We start from the raw sequence: 20158 nt of genomic DNA on the forward strand, positions 1-20158 counted from the left end.
ATATTAAAAACGACAATCCAGGCTGTTTCTTGGATATTGACTGAAATCAAAAGATGCGAAATGATTTGAAAATCTAAAGGTTAAATGTTATTTATATATATTCATACACAAACCTACACATCAACATACACACACACACACACACACACACACATATATATATATATATATATATATATATATATATATATATATATATATATATGATTAGTTTTTTTGGAAAAAGAATTCCAGCAGAGTGCTCAATTAAAAGGAAAATCCAAATTTTAAGAGCGTACTTATATTTTGTGTACAGAAAGTTGTTAGTTGAGACAGGTCATTGGTACCGTCGGTTTCAAGCCCGATAATAAGGCCCGTTTAAGGTATCTCTAATATTGGCTGAAGAGAGCTCGATAGAGACGAATATTGGCTGAAGAGAGCTCGATAGAGACGAATATTGGCTGAAGAGAGCTCGATAAGGATACCTTAAACGGGCCTTATTATCGGGCTTGAAACCGACGGTACCAATGACCTGTCTCAACTAACAACTTTCTGTACACAATATATATATATATATATATATATATATATATATATATATATATATATATATATATATGAGGCGCTTTCAATATGTTTTCAAACTTTGTTTGTACAGGCATTCAAAATTGTCGAAGACTCTTGAAAGTTCAATGTTCTTGCTATACAGCTTATGAGATGACTGACAAACTTTTATTTCAGGTTCAAATGAACAGCTACAGAAGAAATTAGAATACATCTTACTAAAACATGGTTTTCAAGGGTTATTTCAAAATACAATCTGAGCATAGGGACACTTTAGAAGAACGATATGCAATAAAATTATTTTTTAAACTGAGAAAATTGCAACAGAAAAGCGTAAAATGCTTTAGACTGGTCTTTAGATCATTTTGCATGAATCGAGCATCAATTTTTTAGTTGCATAAGAGATTCAAGGAAGTCTAAGAGCTTGTGCGGGATGATGGGAGGCGTGGGGGGAATAAGGAAGTTAGAACACAAGAGATGATTGGCCAAATAAAGAAGTTCATGGATAAGGACCGTCGTGTGTCTATAGAGACAATAAGTGCACAGTTTGATGTCAGTGTGGAAACTGTACACATAATTATTCTCGAGGAGCTGAAGATGCGGAAATTTGTGCCAAGTTGGTTCCAAGGGTGCTCGGTCTTGTCACCGACTATTTCACCAAGATAGGCACAGAGACAGTTTCTCACCATTTCTATAGTCCAGATCTTGCTTCCTGTTACTTTAGTTTTTTCCCCTAAGATCAAGAAAAACCTTAGAGGCTGTCGTTATGAAACAATTATAGGAGTGGAAGAGGCTGTGACGAGGTTCACTGACGACGTGCTCACACAAAAGGACTTTCATGGAGTCTTCCAGAAGTTGTTAGAACGGTACATTGCAGTCGGACGAGATTACTTCAAACAAGAGTATTGTTCCATTTGTGTACTATCAATAAAAATGCCTATACAAGAAAAGGTTGGACATTTATTGAAGGCACCTCGTTTATATAACTTAAAATATTGAAAATTACACGCATGCATATTACACTTATATTAAAAAAAACATGGATATTATAAAATGCTCAATATAATAGATAGGCCGATTAAAAACAATTAAAAAGTGATGATGGAAATAATTAAATAAATTATCATATTTATTGATCATATTATAAATTTTCCTAATATCTGTTTGTTTGTGTTTGTGTGTGTGTGATGCGGTATATCTCAGCCTACAGACAACTCACCCAGGCAAGTAAGGTACCGACATGCAAAAAAATAACGATTTACTAAACAACGTTTTATTTACTGGATATTTTTCTGGTATTCACCGGAAGTTATTATCTCCCTTAGTAAGTTCGATTTATTGTCTGTGTGCGTGTGACGCGCTTTATCTCAGCCTACAGGCAACCCACCCAGGCAAGTATGGTACCGAAATGAAGCTTGTGCCCCAGCGGATGTTTTAGTGATATTTATATCCATGTTTGGTGTATGGAAATGAAAAAAAAAATAAAATAATAAATAAATAGAAAATAAAAAAAATAACGATTTCCTCAACAACGTTTTATTTACTGGATATTTTTCCGGTAGAAGGACTTAAGTTTGCCCAACTGGGAAAACTTGGGTTCTTGTTACTAAAAAAAATCAAGCAAAGAATCATAGTGAAGAAATACTTTCTTCCTAATGAATTTTCAAATATAACGTTTTTCGACAGGAGATTAACATTAATAAAGAACGGTATAACTGATTCTCACGAATTTTAAACTATGTAAAACATTTTCCTGACTAAATAGCCATTTTGTATATAAATTAGAAAATATGTACAAAAAATGGAATTAAAAAGTTTATTGTTTTCTATTAATTATTTTATTAATTAGTTAAAGTTTTGCTTCTACTCTGTAATGAATTTGCTGCGGCTGCTTTTTAGAATCTACTTTTTTCACTGGTTTAAGATATATACAGACTGACAGCGAGTAAAACACAACACAGCTGATCTATAAATTTATATTCTGTTTTTATTTAACACCGAAGAAGAGTTTTGTATTTAAAGTTAAAACTGGTGTTTTGACAATTCTGAAGATATGTGGGATTTCACTCCAATAGGCAATGGTGGAAAAGTCCTGCATTCTTTACATGGAATCACTCTGCGTGTGTGCTACCCATCGAACGCCTCTCTTCCCGTGGTCACTTGCCAATCTATCATTTTAGTGCATTTAATAATATTTCTTCATTATACCTGCTCGATTAAAGCATTGTCATTTATTTCATTTTATTTTCATCGCCAATTTAATTCTTATTTACTCACGCACACACTGTAGTGTAATATGCATTGATTTGCATATCTATGAAGCTTCGCCCCATAAATGATGAAATAAAAATATTAAAGCGAGAGGACAGTGTCGAGTTTTTTAAACAAAACTAAACAGGTCAGAATGTAAAAAGTCATAGAGATACTAAAATCAATCCTTTTTTTTAATTACAAGCTATTTCGGCATGCAATATAAAGTCGATGCAACACAGTCGAAGGTTAATTTGAAAATTGAAAGCGTCCAAAAGTGGAAATATTGAAAGCATCGAAAAATGAAAAGATTGAAATGTGTCGCGTCGAACTTTGTGAAAATTGAAATCATCCAGAAATGGAAATATTACACAATTCACGTCGAATTTTGAAAATTGAAAGCATAGATAAAGAGAAATATTCATCGCTTCGCATCGAACTTTGAAAATTGAAAGCGTCGAGAAATGCAAATTTGATAAATCTAGTAGTGTTTCAGAGGCTAGTAAAACTAGCAGTCTATGATAGGCTAGTAAAGTCTAGCAGTGGTTGAGAGACTTGAAAAATCATACGTTGTTTGGGAGGCTGGTAGTGTGTGGCAGTGTTGAGGGGCTAGTAGTGTCTGACGATGTTTAATGCCGATCTTGGTTCAGGGTTTTAAGATAATGTTTGAGGATTTGAGTATCTATGAACCATCACCCCAAATAGACGATATACAGTCTAAAGTCGAGCAGGCAGGGAGTTGAATCATTACAAGCGAACTGAACATGTCAAAATGAAGAAAGTCGTACCAAGGATGAACATAACCCCTTTTTACACACATACACACAGACATATATATATATATATATATATATATATATATATATATATATATATATATATATATATATGAGCAAACAGATAATAACGCATGTTAAAAACACTTTGAAAAAGAGTTAAAAAACATATTTAATCTAAAAAGGAAACACTTGATAAGTGGATAGTCTTTAATCCGCGGAGTTTCGAAGAAATATTTTCCTTCTCATCAGAGGGTAGGAATTAGCAAAATGCGAGATTGGATTTTGCGTACAAAAGTATTTGATGAAACAACAAGTAAGTCAAAGATCTGACTTGATAACAAAAAAGTGAAGCAGAGGGAATATAGTAAAGAAAAAGGTGATTACACGTGAATGGATAGTCTGGTGAAAGATAAATAATCCAATGACGGTGAAATCCAAAAAATCCAAAAAAGTTAATTGAATTTCCATTTGCACAAGTAAAATCCAAGGAAATCACGTAATTGGAAGATGGTGCCAAATAACCAAAAAGGCCGAAATCCATGGAATAATTCACAAATATGTAAAAAGAAAAGAAAAGGGGAATATTCCAATAATATTAATAAAAGAAAAATAAGATATGCTTTTCACACTGCTGCCGAGACATAAATATAAATAAGAAAGATCATTTATATATATATATATATATATATATATATATATATATATATATATATATATAAAATGATCTTTCTTATTTATATTTAATACATATACATATATATATATACTCATACATAAACAGAGCACCGTTTACATTATACATATATATACATATATATACATATATATACATGCAAATATTTTGTTTATCAATTCGCTAATGTCATTGATGCTATATTTTCTGTTGATAATATAAGTTAATTATGTATATCTAAACACAAATAATTCAATAGACTCATATGTGTCAAATTCTTTGTTGAGAAAATAATTCGTACTTTCGTAATATTAACACTATAGATTCAATAAGGAGACAGTTAATTACATAACATATTATCCGACATAAATTTCCAATACAAAAACATAGGCATGTGCATATATACCTGTACGATGAGCGGAACTGTCCACGTGTATGACTGAATTATCGTCGGACTGAATGTTTATGTTGTGGGCGGTGTTTTACTTAATTTGTCTATGCTGTATGTTGTAAGTGTTTATGTACATTAAGATAGGTCGAGTTTTTAGTCTCGTGCAAGCGACTCTATAAGTTACTCCGTCGGTCGGTCGGTCGGTCGGTCGGTCGGGCTGTCGGTCTGTCCGTAACACTTTTGTGCTTGGCCTAATTGGTTAAGATCAAAGATCTGTTGTTAATAGATGCTGTTCTTAGCTTTTCTTGGCCGTTCGGCGAAGATAAAAGTGTAGCATCTGTTCTGATACCTACATCGTGCGAGGCAGTGCTGTTCTGGCGACACATTCTCGTGCCCGGAACACCTGGCAAGCTTTTTGGGTCGCGTTCTGGCCGCACCCCCACTTTGTCTTTCTCTGCTCCCCTCCCCCTCACGGGGGATCCGAGCTGATAATTTACGACCTTCCCGCGAGGGAGGGTCGGAAACACTTTCTCTCTTCCCTCCACTAACTTCCCACTCTCTCTCAGTTCTATCTCCCCTCTTGCCGCCTTTGGCGCCAAAGTCGGTTCCCCACTTTGGACGCCGTCTTCACGTTATTTTTTTTTTTCGGATTTTACCATACACATTGACTGACCATGTAAATCACAGATACAGGAAGAGAGAAAAAAGAAACAACACCAAGCAAGGAAATGATAACTCCCCCAAAGTACGACTCGCCACATGGGGGAGCAACACTCAAAACCAAAGAAACGTACCGCCTGGACAACACGAAAGCAGAGGCAGTAGCCCCAAAAGACAGTGCCCAGGGAGAAGCTCCCCACGAGGGCAGCTCCCCCAAAGAGGGAGAAAATTACCAAACTAAGGAGGCACACACACGAGATCCTCCAAACCAAGGGGCAGCAGTCTTAAAAGACATTACGGGGGGAGAAGCTCCCCACGAGGGCAGCTCCCCCAAAAAAGAAGAGTCATACAGCCCAGAAATGAACGCTGGCAAGGAGGTAGCTGCTTCAAGAGACATTATGAAGGGGATGCGCCCCCCAAAAGGAAGCTCCCCAAATAAGGGAGCAGTACTGGACACACTCAGTCAAAGTATGAAACAATCAACCTCTAAAGGGAAATTTGTATCAGAAAACACCTCCAAGACAGCGGAACAATCTTTTAACCCCACAAAAGACCCCTCGCCCAAGACATCAGAGAGATCTGCATGGGTAAAACCGCTGATAAAAGACTCTCCCCACAGGAATATAAAGACTTGTACCTTACCAAGTACAAGGAATATATTGAGGGGAACGTCTTCAAGCCAATACCTGAGGACTGGGAGACGATGGAGGACAAGATCCTATCCTTCATCACTTCGGACATCCGGGCAAATCAGCTCAAGGGGAGGAAAAAAGAGGAAATGGCTGAGCTCCTCCAGAAACTGAATATACCTGCCAAGTATATACACCAGAGGAGCTTCGCGATGTGGGTCGTACTGCTCCCCAACAAGGATGAGGCAGAAAAGTTCACATGCACAGAACTTGAATGTGCAGTTACTGCCAGAGAATCAGGACAGGAGGAGAATCCAAGTACAAATATTCAATGCTCCTGCTGATCTGCTGGGAGCTTTCCTCAGTAATTTTGGAGAGGTGGAGCGGATGGACCCGGCACGCTCCAAAAACGGTGTCCACCTGGGAAGTTATACAGTAGCAATACGTGTTAAAAAAGAAAGCTTTCTAGGTATACCAGCTACAATATCTTTCAAGGAAGCCAACGTTACAGTGGTTGAGGGTCGGCGCCCTCATTGCTGGTCTTGTCTTAAGCAGGGCCACATGGCAAAGAACTGCCCCCAAAAAGCAGTTCCAAGCCAACCAGCGTCACAAGTAAACACATTTCCAGTGGCTGGGGTGGCAACAGCCACTGAAACTAAGGAATCACCAACATCAGCCCTTGAGTTGGAGAAGCCCAAGGATCAATGGAGTACGGTGGCAGGGCGTAAACGGAAAAACACATCTATCTCCAGATCAACCCAACCACCTGCTCAACAGCAACAGCAGCAACAACAGTTGCAGCCACAACAATAACAGCAGCAGCAACAACATAAGCAGCAGCAGCATGAGCAGCAACAGCAACTGCAGCAGCAACAACAACAACTGCAGCAGCCAAAGCCGCAAAAGCAGCTGCAACAACAACTGTCGCAACAGCAACAACAGCAACAGCCAGACAAGCAACAGCACAAACAGCCACCGCAGCAGCTTGAGCAGCAGCAACATCAACAACAGGAGCAGCAACCAGAGGAGGAGCAACAACCAACGGTCCCCACACCAATCGAAACGAGGACCAAGCGGAGGAAAAAACTGCTCCTCTGAGGATGAATCAGCTAGTAAGAGGGAGAAGAACCTAACCTCACCACTGTCCGGTTCACTCGAAATGCAGAAAAAGAAAAAGAAAAGAAGGAAAAGGGAAGAAAAGGTGGCCCCACTCCCTATGAGCATACACCACCCCAAACAACAACACAACCCACTTCCCTCTACAAATCAGACACTGCACCAACACCAGACACCGCTCCAACACCAGACATTACACCAACACAAGACACTGCACCAACACCAACACCAGACACCGCACCAGACACGGCACCAAACAACAACACAACCCACTTCCCCCTACAAATCAGACACTGCACCAACACCAGACACCGCTCTAACACCAGACATTACACCAACACAAGACACTGCACCAACACCAACACCAGACACCGCACCAGACACGGCACCAACACCAGGCACTGCACCAGACACTTCACCAACACCAGGCACTACACCAATACCAGACACCACACCAACACCAGACACGGCACCAACACCAGACACGGCACCAACACCAGACACTGCACCAACACCAGACACCACACAAACTCCAGACACAACACAAACACCAACACCAGACACCAGACACCACACATACACCTGTCCCCACACAAATGCAGGCCGAGCCACTACCCCAAAAAGAAAAGAGTGAACCCGGGAGGGGGGAGAGACCCTTCAACTTTTCCCACTCACGGACTTACTGCATCAGAGACTCTTCCCCTTGAAATGAGGGAGAAACTGTCCGTGGCAATGGATTTGCACCACCGACAGAGAAAAAAATTAAAACCTCTGCTGGATTGCCAACAGATAGGGGGGAATAACATTAATGTTCCCTCTTATTTCCCAGACGCCCCACTGCTAACAACTTTTGTCAGGCTTCCAGAGGCCTGCAAGACAAACTTATGGACAATGCTGGAGACCGCTGAAGAGGCTGTTTCGGGAATTGAACTGATTAGAAAAAATGACCCTTTCCGTGAGGAACTCTGAAAACAATGCAAGGGAAGGGTCCCAGGGTCCCAGTGTTGGTTCATCCGTCACTTTATAGGGCCCTTGAATTGACTTTCCCTTTGGACGTTGACGGCATTGTGAGAGAAGATCAGGATATGAAAAACCTGACCACCTTGAGCATTGCATACAGTGTCGGCATCCTTTCCCCGACCGATTTCGGAGCTGAGTGTAACACATCTTAAGGTAGGTATCATGACTTTGAATTTGGCTAGTCTGAATGCGAGGTGGACTGTCAGGTGCTGGCGCGAGATATTGAGGTTTTCTCAGCATATGGCAGCCCGCAGGGGAAGGGAGTCTCCTTGCTTGTTAAACACACCTTGTCCGCGACGGTCGACATTGTTCATAGGGATGCGGAGTGCAGGCTAGTCGTGCCCGATGTTGCCGTAAAAGATTTTGTGTTTCGGGTGGTCGCGGTTCATACACCCAGCACAGCTCGTGAGAGGGTCTCATTCTTCGGTCAGCTCGACGCGTTTGTAGATTGTCGGAAGCGGGTAGTGCTAATGAGAGATTGGAACGCCATCTTAGACCCAAAGATAGATAAGTTAGGAGGCGAAGCTAGAGGGTCGGAGAGGTGTGAGTCCAGCCTGGCTGATCTGATGGCTAGATGTGGTCTGGTCGATAGGTTTCGGGTCAAGTATCCAGGGCGGGACATGTGGACGTGGACTAATGGTGTTTCCTCCTATCCAAATACCTATTTGGGCAGGATGTTAGTTAGGAGAGGCGAATTAGACTTCCTATCCTGTCCCACGTTCACTTGGCTAGGCCAGACGGACCATAAATTAGTTATGGCCCGGCTGAAGCTAGGAAATAGGCGCAAGTTAGCGGGGTACTGGAAGTTAAACACCTCCCTTCTGGAGATACAAGACTTCTGAGATCAGTTACGAGAATTGATTAAAAAGGCACTAGTGGGGGCGGTTACCGGGAGTAAGTTGTGGTTAGGTCTCAAAGCCAAGATCAGAAGCTTCTCCGTCAAGTATGCCCAGCGCCTCGCACTAGATAAGGCCAAGACGAAGAAGCAGCTAGAACAGAAACTAGCCCGGGCTATGGGGGAGGGTGATAGGGTTAGTCAGGAACTAGCTAAGCAGGACCTTCTACGCTAGACTAGCGAGCGTTACGAAGGCCAAGTAGTTAGAGCTAGGCTTAGAAAGATAGGCAACGAAGCAGTCAATTCTGATTCAGACGTGCGCCACGAGGTTTCTAGGCGTGGCTCGGAAAAATACATTGCGAAAGTCAGACATCCGGATAGACGCATCCTGGAATCGACTCGGGAGATATTCGAGGGGTTTCGAGAACATTTTGAGGAGCGTTTTACGCAGCAGCCCGATCTTCCGGTCCTTGAGTTTAGCGACTATTTGGCCGACTCTTCCCGCCTCGAGGCGGCTAAAGTGGCTAGTTGCGAGGGTCGGGTGACGGAGCGGGAGGTCTTTACTGCACTGAAGCAGGTCAGCTGTGACAGATCGCTAGGACTTGATGGTCTGCCATATGAACTGTACTTGAGGCTGTCGCCCATGTTTCTGCCTCTTCTGATGGATATGTTCAACCATTGGTTTGCTCAGGGATCCATCCCAGGGCAGGTAACCAAGGAAGTGATCACATTGCTGAAGAAAGGTGACGGGCATGGAGGGGAAGAGTTAGACGACTACAGGCCAATAACTCTGCTAAACACAGAGTTGAAGATTTTTACCAAGGTCCTGTCAAATCGGCTGCAGGTTGCTATCGACGAGTTGGTTGAACCGGAACAGAATTACGCTGTGAAGGGGAGATCGATTCAGAACAACTTGCACCTGAAATGCACGATCCTAGAGGGGGAATAGATGACGACACGGAAGCCGCGCTGATCAACTTAGATCAGTCCAAAGCTTTCGATAGGGTCGACCATTTTGCAAGTGGATCTCCGTAATGTATCGACAGCCCATGGCTGTTGTGCAAGTCACCGGAAAGCGCTCGAAACCCTTTGTTATCTCTCGGTCGGTTCGTCAGGGTTGTCCGCTGTCGCCCCTGCTTTATGTCCTGGCCTTGGAGCCTCTGCTCCGCAAGCTGAGACATGGAGAGGCAAATTCGGCCCTGCGCGGAATTGCTCTGCCTGGTGGCTCAGCTGCCAAGGTATCCGCGTTCGCCGATGATGTCACGGTCTTCGTGTCGGGCTTCAGAGACATTGAGGTCGTGTCGGAGGCACTCGCACAGTATGAAAGAATCACGGGGGCAAAGATAAACCGCAGCAAGTCGGTAGGACTGAGGTTGGGCGCCTGGAGTGGCAACGCAAACCTCCCGGCGCCCTTCAGCTGGACAGATGGCCCGGTCCAGATCCTCGGCGTGTGGTTCGGACCGGGTCTCTAGCTTGACAAGAATTGGTTGGAGGTACGGTCAAAGGTGGAGGCTGCAGTCAATTCGTGGCTTCCTAGGAAACTTTCCTAAAAGGGTACAGCTGAGGCGTGCGCCACTTACGTCTTTCCTCTCATCCTTTACCGACTGGCCGTACTCCCCCTGCCTGCACAACACCTAAAAGCTCTTGTCGAACTCTTGTCCTCGCTCCTTTGGGACAGAGGAAGACACTGGGTAAGCAGACAGGGTCTGTATTCAACGTCCGTGTGAGGGAGGCTTGGGAATGCTGGACTTGAAGTGTCATCGAGATGCTGAAAGGCTGGCCTTCCTGAGCCACTATATGCAAGATGACCAACCAGGGCACCCCGTGGTTACTGCCGCCTTCCCCGACCTCGTTCTCGACCCTTCCATCGAGAGCCGTCGCAGGCCACGGGGAGAATCTGCCTACATGAAAGAGTGCCGAGCCGCGCTAAAACGACTACCAAGGTCCAGCGTCCTTGTGACTGCTACCCGTAGGGAACTCCACAGGGATCTAGTGAAGGGGGCTGCTGACGACCCGCTATGCGCACGTTTGGGTTGGCAGCAGAGTGAGATCCACTCCGCGTGGAGATGGGCGCCAGGTTCGAGTCATTTGAACAATTCGGAGTTCTCTCTGACTTGGTGATACGCCCGAAATGCACTTCCACTCAACAACATACAATGCAGTTCCGGGTTTTTGGAGTCGCCTGATTGTCCCCGTTGTGGGACAACGGCCGTAGAAACTACTGATCACGCTTTCTTCGATTGCCGCGAACTCCGCCAGTACTGGTCGTATGTCAGCGAAGTGACGGCTCGCATCGATCCTGAGCATCCTCGCCCAATTACCGTATCCAATGTTGATTACAACGTGAGGCCGCCGTGGGACCGGGAAAGACAAATGGTCTATGTTACGATCCCAGTCGTGGCGAGAATGGTGCTTTGGACGTCGCGTCTGCAAGGTTGCCGGGGTGTATTGTCTTTTTCTGATCAAGATCTGATCACTTTCTTTAAACACCAACTAAGGGTGAAGATCAGATGTGATAGAAGAAGGCTGCATCGCGCGGCATTTGACAGAAGATGGATACATGTGGCAAGTCTGTGTGTACGAAGAGGAGCCAAATTTGATTACGTGTTCCCCGCCTAGGTGTGGAACGCGCAGTTCTGTAAAGTAAAATTAAACAAGTAGTATCTCAGCTAGTTGTGTGTTCCACCCCTCCCCGATTAGGAAGCCTACAAGATCCCCATCCCCTCTTACTTGCAATTTTTGTTTTAACCCCTTCCTCTAAATTTTACCCATCTTGGAGAGAAAGAAATACAAACTAACCCCCATCCATTACCCACAAAAATTTCTTTTCTCCATTCACCCCCATCTAGAGGGCATCCCCACCTAGAGACTGACTCGCAGAAGCGAGGTTCCTTTTACAAACCTAGTGGAACCGGCAGTCTATCAACTAGACGGGGTTGGGAGGGTCCTACTAATCACCTTTTGTTTTTTCTTCCCCCGCCCTCGACACAAATGAATTATTGTACCATTTTATTGTTATCTTTTTTGTTTTTACACGTCAATAAAAAATGTTTAAAATACTGGGGGTTAAGTAGGACGTCCCCCTATATGAAAAGGTGAATGCGGTATTATGGTGAAAGCAGATACTAGCTGGGAGAAACTTTTGATTTTGTTTAGTTCTGGAGTGACAAGGATGACCAACGACCCCCACAATCCCCCCTTTTGAGTTGGCCATGTGCCTAAGTGTTTTCTTCATCGTTGATTTTTACTGTATTTTTAACACGAATAATACCCTTTTCTTGGCCTTTAGGCCAAGATCAAAGTGTAGTATCTGTTCCGGCAGATACTGCACTTAAGATGGTTTGTACCAGTCAATGGAGGGGAAACCCTCTATACTGGGACAATTATTATTTTTGGTAACCAGAGTGACCCCTTTTAGGGGAGCTGGTTTTTACCTCACATTAAAAACGGCCTTGTGCCTAATTTGCTCAGTGGGGGAGCAAATAAATACCATCTGTTCCGGCAGATACTGCACTTAAGATAATTTGTACCAGTCAATGGAGGGGAAACCCTCTATACTGGGACAATTATTATTTTTGGTAACCAGAGTGACCCCTTTTAGGGGAGCTGGTTTTTACCTCACATTAAAAACGGCCTTGTGCCTAATTTGCTCAGTGGGGGAGCAAATAAATACCATCTGTTCTTACTACATGCTGTATTTATGTTTGTAACTTTGTGCTATAAAGTGGGGGATCACTTTTCTGTATAAATTTAATGTAAAATGATCACTCACTTTACAACCAGTCAGTCTCAAAGCAATTCGAGTCATTCTCCGGACCATTCAAGTTGTTTTGAAAGATTCCAGTTATTTTTTAAGCATTCAAGTCATTCTTAAGGTCATTCAATTCATCCTTCAGTTCATTAAAGTCATTCTAAGTTGTTTACTTTTTATTTATTTAAGCCATTTCAGTCCATTTTTCGGTTATTTTAGTTTATCTTTAAGAATTTCATGTCAATCCTACATTCACGCATTCATTCATTACACGAGAGCACGTGACTAATGGCTATCGGCCTTGTTAATTAAAATTTTCACTTCTTTTGGGATTGGAAAAGTGTGTATTGAAATAATACACGAGTCTCTCAAAATTGAAGGCCCCGTACTTGCATTATTATCTGAAGAAGTAATATGAAAATCGTGTATCCAAATGAACTGCAACATATTCATTATTTTATGCAATAGTTATTCTATGTTTTGGTTGGAAAATTTAAGGAAGTACGTATTCTTTCGATTTATGTTTTCCCATTTAGTTCTCCATTAAACGTTTATTAAGTGCATGATATTCATCTAGCAATTTACTTTGTGTTTTTTCATTGTGGACAACACATTTTTTCTATATTTTTACGGTAATTATCGATATATCACTTTCTTAATCGAGTAACAATTCCGCTCTAAACTCATTTTTATTTATATTAACCTACGGGGTGGAACGATACATTTGTCGCCCTAAAGAAAAAAAAACACTACATCTTTATTTTAAAACCTTTATTTTAAAATGGAATTCAGATAACTTGTTTATGTAGTAGAGCTTATATCTATTTAATGTAGTCGCATTCAGCCTCAATCGCCGCCTCGATACGGGTCCAGAACTGAGAGCATGCCTTTTCCACAAGTGTCAGCGGAAGCTCGGCGAGTACTCGGCGGATAGTGGCGATCAGGCTGGCTTTGGTGTTGTGTAAGGTAATGTTGATGATGTTTTCGACGTATGACCAGCCGTTTTAGGTCGGGGGAGAAGAGGGGCCAATGAGAGAAGAGTACAAAGTCGTAGCACTATTTCTGAAGCCAAGCCTGGTCACTTTGAATTGTGGGCCAGCACCGAATCCTGCTGCCACACTCATGGTCTTCCAGCGGCCACCTGATAGCATCATGAGATCACCACACTCTTCAGCACATTTAGGTACACTTTTGTGTTGACTTTCAAGCCATCTTCGAAGACGTGGGGTGGCATGATGTGGCCTTGACTTAAAACCTAACAAAAGTCCATACCGTGGCCGGAAACTTCGTTGAGCTGCGCTGTCAAACGTTGAACCGTCCGGATTTGAATTTTGAGGGTGCTGACAATGATCCTGTTGTCGTAACTTGGATCGGTAGAGAACATGAGTTGTACAGCGGCGCATCTCCGATCTCACGCGTTGAACATTGTGCCCCTTTCAGATATTGTTAGGATTTGTACAAATGGTCAAATAGTAGATAGTCCGTAACAAAAAAAAAGAAGAAAGCCGAGTTTCATCAAACGGGAATGGAATAATGTCGTCTTTTCTAGAGCGTCAATTGTATCGTTTCAACTCGTACTTTTTTTAGCGTCCTACATTAAAGTTTTAAATAAAAAAAACTCCATTCACCTATGATTGCGCCATTTTTTTTTACTTGTCTGTTACGTCATACATTGTAAACTATTATGCCCCACACAGTCACAATAAAACATTTTATTATAAAATAAATAAACTGTATCTTACTATTCTTTCCCTCACTGGCATTGCATCTATTATTTATTTCTTTGTAAGTAATCTTCTGCAAATGACGTCTTTTTCCCAAAAAATGTTGATTGTCGATAAGTGGGGAAAAATGAAACAGAGTAACGTAGAATTTGATAATGAAGCAAGGGTTGTCTAATCACTTAACTTTGCCAATATATTTATGAATTAATTCTAAAATCTTGCTAAGACATCTTCTAAAAATGACAAGTTTTCTTACAATAATAGTGCCGATAGTGAGAGAGTAAAGAAACGCATTAATGTTGAAATTTATGGTGAAGCAAGGGTTGCGAGCTCATTACCCAACACAATGTATTTACGTATTAATTTGGAAATCCTAATGATCCATTTTCTAAAAATGATTTCAATTTTCTTAAAATCATGGTAGCCTTGGTGGAAAGAGGAATTATTTCATATATGTTGTACAATACCTGTTGTGAGTCTGTTAAATTGTTTCATATATGTATATAAATTACCCGCCCGAAGAAAGTAAACATATTTTAAATAAGTGTTGTTAATTACTCGTCCCAAAAAGGTAAAATTATTTCATATACATTCTGTAAATTACCTGTCCTAGGGAAGGTATAATTATTTCATATGTATAATATCCGTCCTAGGATATGTAAACTATTCTTTGGCTCGGAATAGCAAATGATACATACACATTAAAAAATCCTCTCTCCAAAGAATAACAATTATATTCAAAATCAACTTCAATTATTTCATTGTTTATATAGTCCCGAGCAATATCTGTAATATGCATTTTTTTTATCCAATTCGAATATTATTAGACCTTGGCATTCTTTAATTACGTGTGGGTCCTGTTCCATACAACGTAGAATTCTTGTTCTAACTTCCTTTATCCCTTAATGCATTTAAACATTGTGCAAAACTTAAACATTTGAAGATGCCCCTCGATACTCCGGCAAATTAATATCTCACACTTTACATTCATTATACCAACGTATACGAAAAACTCGTCGTCATGATTAGTTTTCAATATTTAGTAATTTATAATGTCTCATGAAACATACTGTTTCCTTTATCTAAAAGCTTCGACAAAATTTCTATGCTTTTGTATAACATATCCACCGGCTTTTTGGAAAAATTAAATTTGAGTACTTGTTTTTCGTACTGTCCAAAATTTTTTTCACATTAGCGTCTTTGTCGATTTTTCACATTTTTTCCTAAATATGATTTCAAACTTACGAAAATACGCGGAAAACATTGAACAAATATCCGGCTTGTATTTAAATTCAGCAAGAGAATTTGAGATTTCTTCAGCTGGAATAAGCTTCGACCCTGTCTATATTGTGATTCTAGATAATACCTTTCCCAAAAGTAATTTATTTTATTTTGCGTGTTTATCAAATAAATTTTAAACATCTTTTGTTTTTAATGTTGGAATTGGTTTTTCTGTTCCAATTATTGTTGGTGAAATTGTATCTGTTGTTCCAATATTTGTAAAGTAGCCGAAATCAATTTAACAAACTCTGAACTCGATTCCATTTTTTCACTTATCCACAAGACAAAAAAGTATTACTCTAATGTCTATATGTTTATGTACAAAACGGGAAAAATGCAAGTTATCACTCTCTAAGAATTGAATAAAAGTCTTATTTATAGTTTATTGTTAAGTAAAAAAAAACCTAAAACTGAAGCGCACAGTGAACGAGACATAAAAACATGACTAGGTTCAGCATCCTCCCCATTTTGCCCCGAAAGTCTCCAGGGGACATCAAATCCTGGTGAAAATGAAAGAACGGTGCAGTTTTAGGCCTTAACATATGTAAATTTGAGCTTTGCACCATGCAAAAAAAAAGAAGTGACTAAGTCCATCAGTTGCCTCCTCCGCCCCATTTAGCCCCAAAAGTCTCCAAGGCCTTAACATTTAGCACCAGTTCAGCACCAGTCAAAGCTGCTAAATAGACACACAGAGAAAATTTTGGACAAATATAGTAAAATAGTCCTAAAAATGAATTGTTTTTATTATCTCTAAAAGAGCTCTTGCGGCACACCCAAGAATTATCGCGAAGTATAGACAAGCAAAATTATATAGAAATCAGTTAGTTACAACTTTTCAGAAAGTTTTATAAAAATCCAATGACTCAATTTTTTTTTAATAAGCACAAAATGTCAATTTTATCCATTTTAACCCGAAAGGCATCCCTAGGGGGCAACCGAAATTTTCCCCCGGAAAATATGTTCTGTTGCTTTTTAATTCATATCATGTTTAATGTTTGTGCAAAATTTCCAAAAATTCCAAGGCGTAGTTACTGAAAAAAAGTGCGGACAGACGAACGGACGACCGCACTAGGGTGAATTTACAGGTCCACCCTCCTTTTGTCGCGAGACCCCTCCCCCCACAAAAAAACAGTAGAGACAAATACTCACGTTCTGTAAATTCCAATAAGGTTTTTAAAAGTTTTTCATTAGTTAATTTTTTTCATGTTGCGAGAGCGTTTTCGATTAATTTGTCGTTAAATTCTTTCAAACTTGTGAATAAATACAATAACGTACAAATAAGACTTTTATTCAATTGTGAATCTTTTCAAATCCAAAGTTGTCACTGATATAACTTGTGAGTTCGTTTAAATACTTTAACACCAGAAAGGGTAAATCTGGTATGCCGCAATATAGAATAGCATCGTTGTCGCAGCGGAAACCCAAAGGCTTGTGTACCCTTCGACGTCTCTTTCCAAATGCATCTACCAGCCAATATTTATGGATTAACCAGTCACAATATTGTAGCAGGGGGAAAAAACGGATATCCATTCATTACACCAAAATAAGATTAATAGTGATATAACCTAGAATTCACTGCTATTTGATAGTATACTCATTTCGGTGGTAATTATCACAGCGTTTCGAGGGAGTCAAGTCCGTTGTTTTAGAACTTGTGAATATGTATCGAACTGAACAATTAGCATATATATTATTCCTTAATTGGAATTCATTTTTGAGATGAACATTATATATATCAATTTATTTTTATTTCGGACTACTATTCTCATCTTTATTAGTTGTTGTTTTTCATCTTTTATTGGTTTGTTTTATTCACAACGTTTCGGCCAACTATTCCTCTGGCCTTCTTCAGGTGGCTGAGAATGCAGTTAGGAGATACAAAGTTCCTATCCGTCGCGGTTACCACCTGACGAAGGCCAGAGGAATAGTTGGCCGAAACGTTGTGAATAAAACAAACCAATAAAGATGAAATCAACAACTAATAAAGATGAGAATAATGGTCCGAAATAAAAAATAAATTAATGTATATATAATGCTCATCTCAAAAATGAATTCCAATTAAGGAATAATATAGATACCAATCGGTACGGACCCGACTATGGAAGATCAGATAATTAATAAACGTGGATTTATAAGATCAAAGAATCCAACCTTGATCGCCCTTCGGGGCCCGTTGCGCGTTTGATAAAGACGTTGAATCTCTACAGTTCCAAATGAACATTGTCTGAATATAGCGGTTTCAATTCCGCCCAAAGCGTGCCAGAGGTTTACTTGGCCAAAATGTGGTGAGACAGCAACAACTACGGATGGCAGTGATGGCTGAGAATGCAGTTAGGAGATACGAAGTTCCTATCCGTCGCGGTTACCACCTGACGAAGGCCAGAGGAATAGTTGGCCGAAACGTTGTGAATAAAACAATACAATAAAAGATGAAAAACAGCAACTAATAAAGATGAGTATAATAGTCCGAAATAAAAATAAATTAATATGAACAATTAGCATTTAAAAGTGTTAGCTTAGTATATTAGTGGAACCTGTGGAAATTCCATTGGCGTCTTTCATATGTACTACATTATTGTTGGGCTTGCTGTGGACGTTCAGCGTGAATGGAGACCCTGCGATATTATTGTAACCCTTTTGTCAAAACTGTACAATTATTTATATAAGTAATCTGGTTAATGCAGTCTCAAAATATATAGTGCACCTGCTACTCGTCTCTAACTCATGGACAGGGTTCAAAAGAGAGTCGCCAACCCAATAGGTCCTGAACTGTCATCTAAGCTTCAACCTCTGTCCCATCGACGAAATGTTGCATCCCTCTGCTTCTTTACAAGTATTTTAATGGTGGATGCTCTAACGAACTTTAGGCCATTGTACCCATCGACTTAAATACCGTCGACAAACCCGACAAGCAGTCAAGTCCCACGCCTACACAGTAGAGATCCCTAGATGTAAGAAGGTCTTCTCTAATAGTTTCTTCCCCAGAACTGCTAGACTCTGGAACTCCATTCCGGGTTCATGTTTTCCCAACTGTACTGACATGCAGAAGTTCAAGTGTAATGTGAATAGACACCTTGCCGCTCGACTTCCTACAAAGTACCCCTGCAACTACTGTCACTGATAGTAGTCTCATACATCCAAAATGCACTGTACCTTGTTTGAGGTGAAAATGGAATTACAAAATATATCTGGTTATTACGGCTTATCTCCAAAATCCTTATAGGAGTCTGTGATATATATTCATTGTATGTACGCCCGGCACGAACGGAAACCCCACAATATCATTATATAGTCTTTAGACAGAACAGATACTACCCTTGGATCCTAGCCAGAAGATCTAGAAGGTATATTTTAGTTTCACGTACGGCCCAAAAGCAACATCATTTTTTAATTTATTATTTCTTTTACATTCTGTCCTCGATGATCGGGAGCTCCTATTTATTAAAAAGAAGGATAGAAAGGGGATAACTAGGGCTATGACAACAGCATATTTTTTCATTGTTTTGACTCTCGGGTGTGTATCCGTTCATATCTTGTATGCTTTTATATAGAGTGATGTGGTTCTCGGTTGATTAACTGTGTCTAACTGTGTCGGTTATATACTCGAGAATAAAAACAATGAAAAGAATATTCTGTTGTCATAGCCCTAGTGATAAGATACTACGAATATTAAATTAGCTTCTCTGTATACTAATTTAATCTAACGTAATATGTTATCACCTTCTATCATCTTTTTTTAATAAATATGATTTCCCGATCAAATAGTTTATAATCTAGTACCGTGACACAGTCTATGGTCCCCCCTCGCCAAACTTTCACAATAAACACTCGTCTAGCTGAAAACACTATCACTAATTCCCCCACTCTTTATCTGTGCCTAAACCTAAACGTAGACTCCATGAACAAAGCTTCTTTCTTAGAACTGCACGCCTATGGAATTGTCTTCCGTTTTCCTGCTTTCCGGCTGACTACAATATGGTTGTCTTCGAGTCTAACGTAAATAAGTTCTTGATGAGCCGTTCCATATGAGTTAACAAATTTACCAAATTTTCATTACTAATGATTACTATATTTTCCAATTTCTACTGTACACTCTTTAACCCTTATACTTGAGTGGCCTCTTGGCCTTGATAATGTGGTGATGCCTGTGTAAAAAAAGGTATTACGGTATTAAAATATAGATTCATAGTTATTTTTGTAGTACAATTGAATTTTTAACTTCAAGAAGATTTTCACTGCTGTAAACCAACGCCATTACCTGTTACGCCACGTGTCTACAAGGAAACCCACTAATTATTCATGAGCATAAGAAAAATAATTAAAATTTGCCAAGCGAACGTGATATTCCTGTCATCTGTGTGTGCTAAGCACAATATTAATTTAGTGTCAGCCATTATTGGTTATTGATATTATTGAGCTTAGCAAGTAATTTCATTAGACTTTAAGAAATATTAGAGTGTGTTTGTTAAGAAATAGATCAATTGATGAAAAATTGGACTCCAACGG

General features: G+C 40.3%; 1 protein-coding gene and 1 pseudogene across 1 annotated transcript in view; both read left to right on the forward strand.

The window, feature by feature from the left end:
• Positions 1-6769: 6769 nt before the first annotated feature.
• Positions 6770-20158, forward strand: part of LOC145284001 (uncharacterized) — a 250524-nt gene continuing 237135 nt past the window's right edge. The window contains exon 1 of the mRNA XM_080133094.1: positions 6770-7037. Within this exon, the coding sequence (XP_079989220.1) occupies positions 6770-7037 (268 nt within the window). The remainder of the gene's footprint in view (positions 7038-20158) is intronic.
• Positions 12166-12379, forward strand: LOC145284287 (U2 spliceosomal RNA; annotated as a pseudogene).

The sequence above is a fragment of the Euprymna scolopes genome, chromosome 8 (genome assembly GCF_053919585.1).
Source record: "Euprymna scolopes isolate OS-2025 chromosome 8, ASM5391958v1, whole genome shotgun sequence".
Taxonomy (NCBI): Eukaryota; Metazoa; Mollusca; class Cephalopoda; order Sepiida; family Sepiolidae; genus Euprymna; species Euprymna scolopes.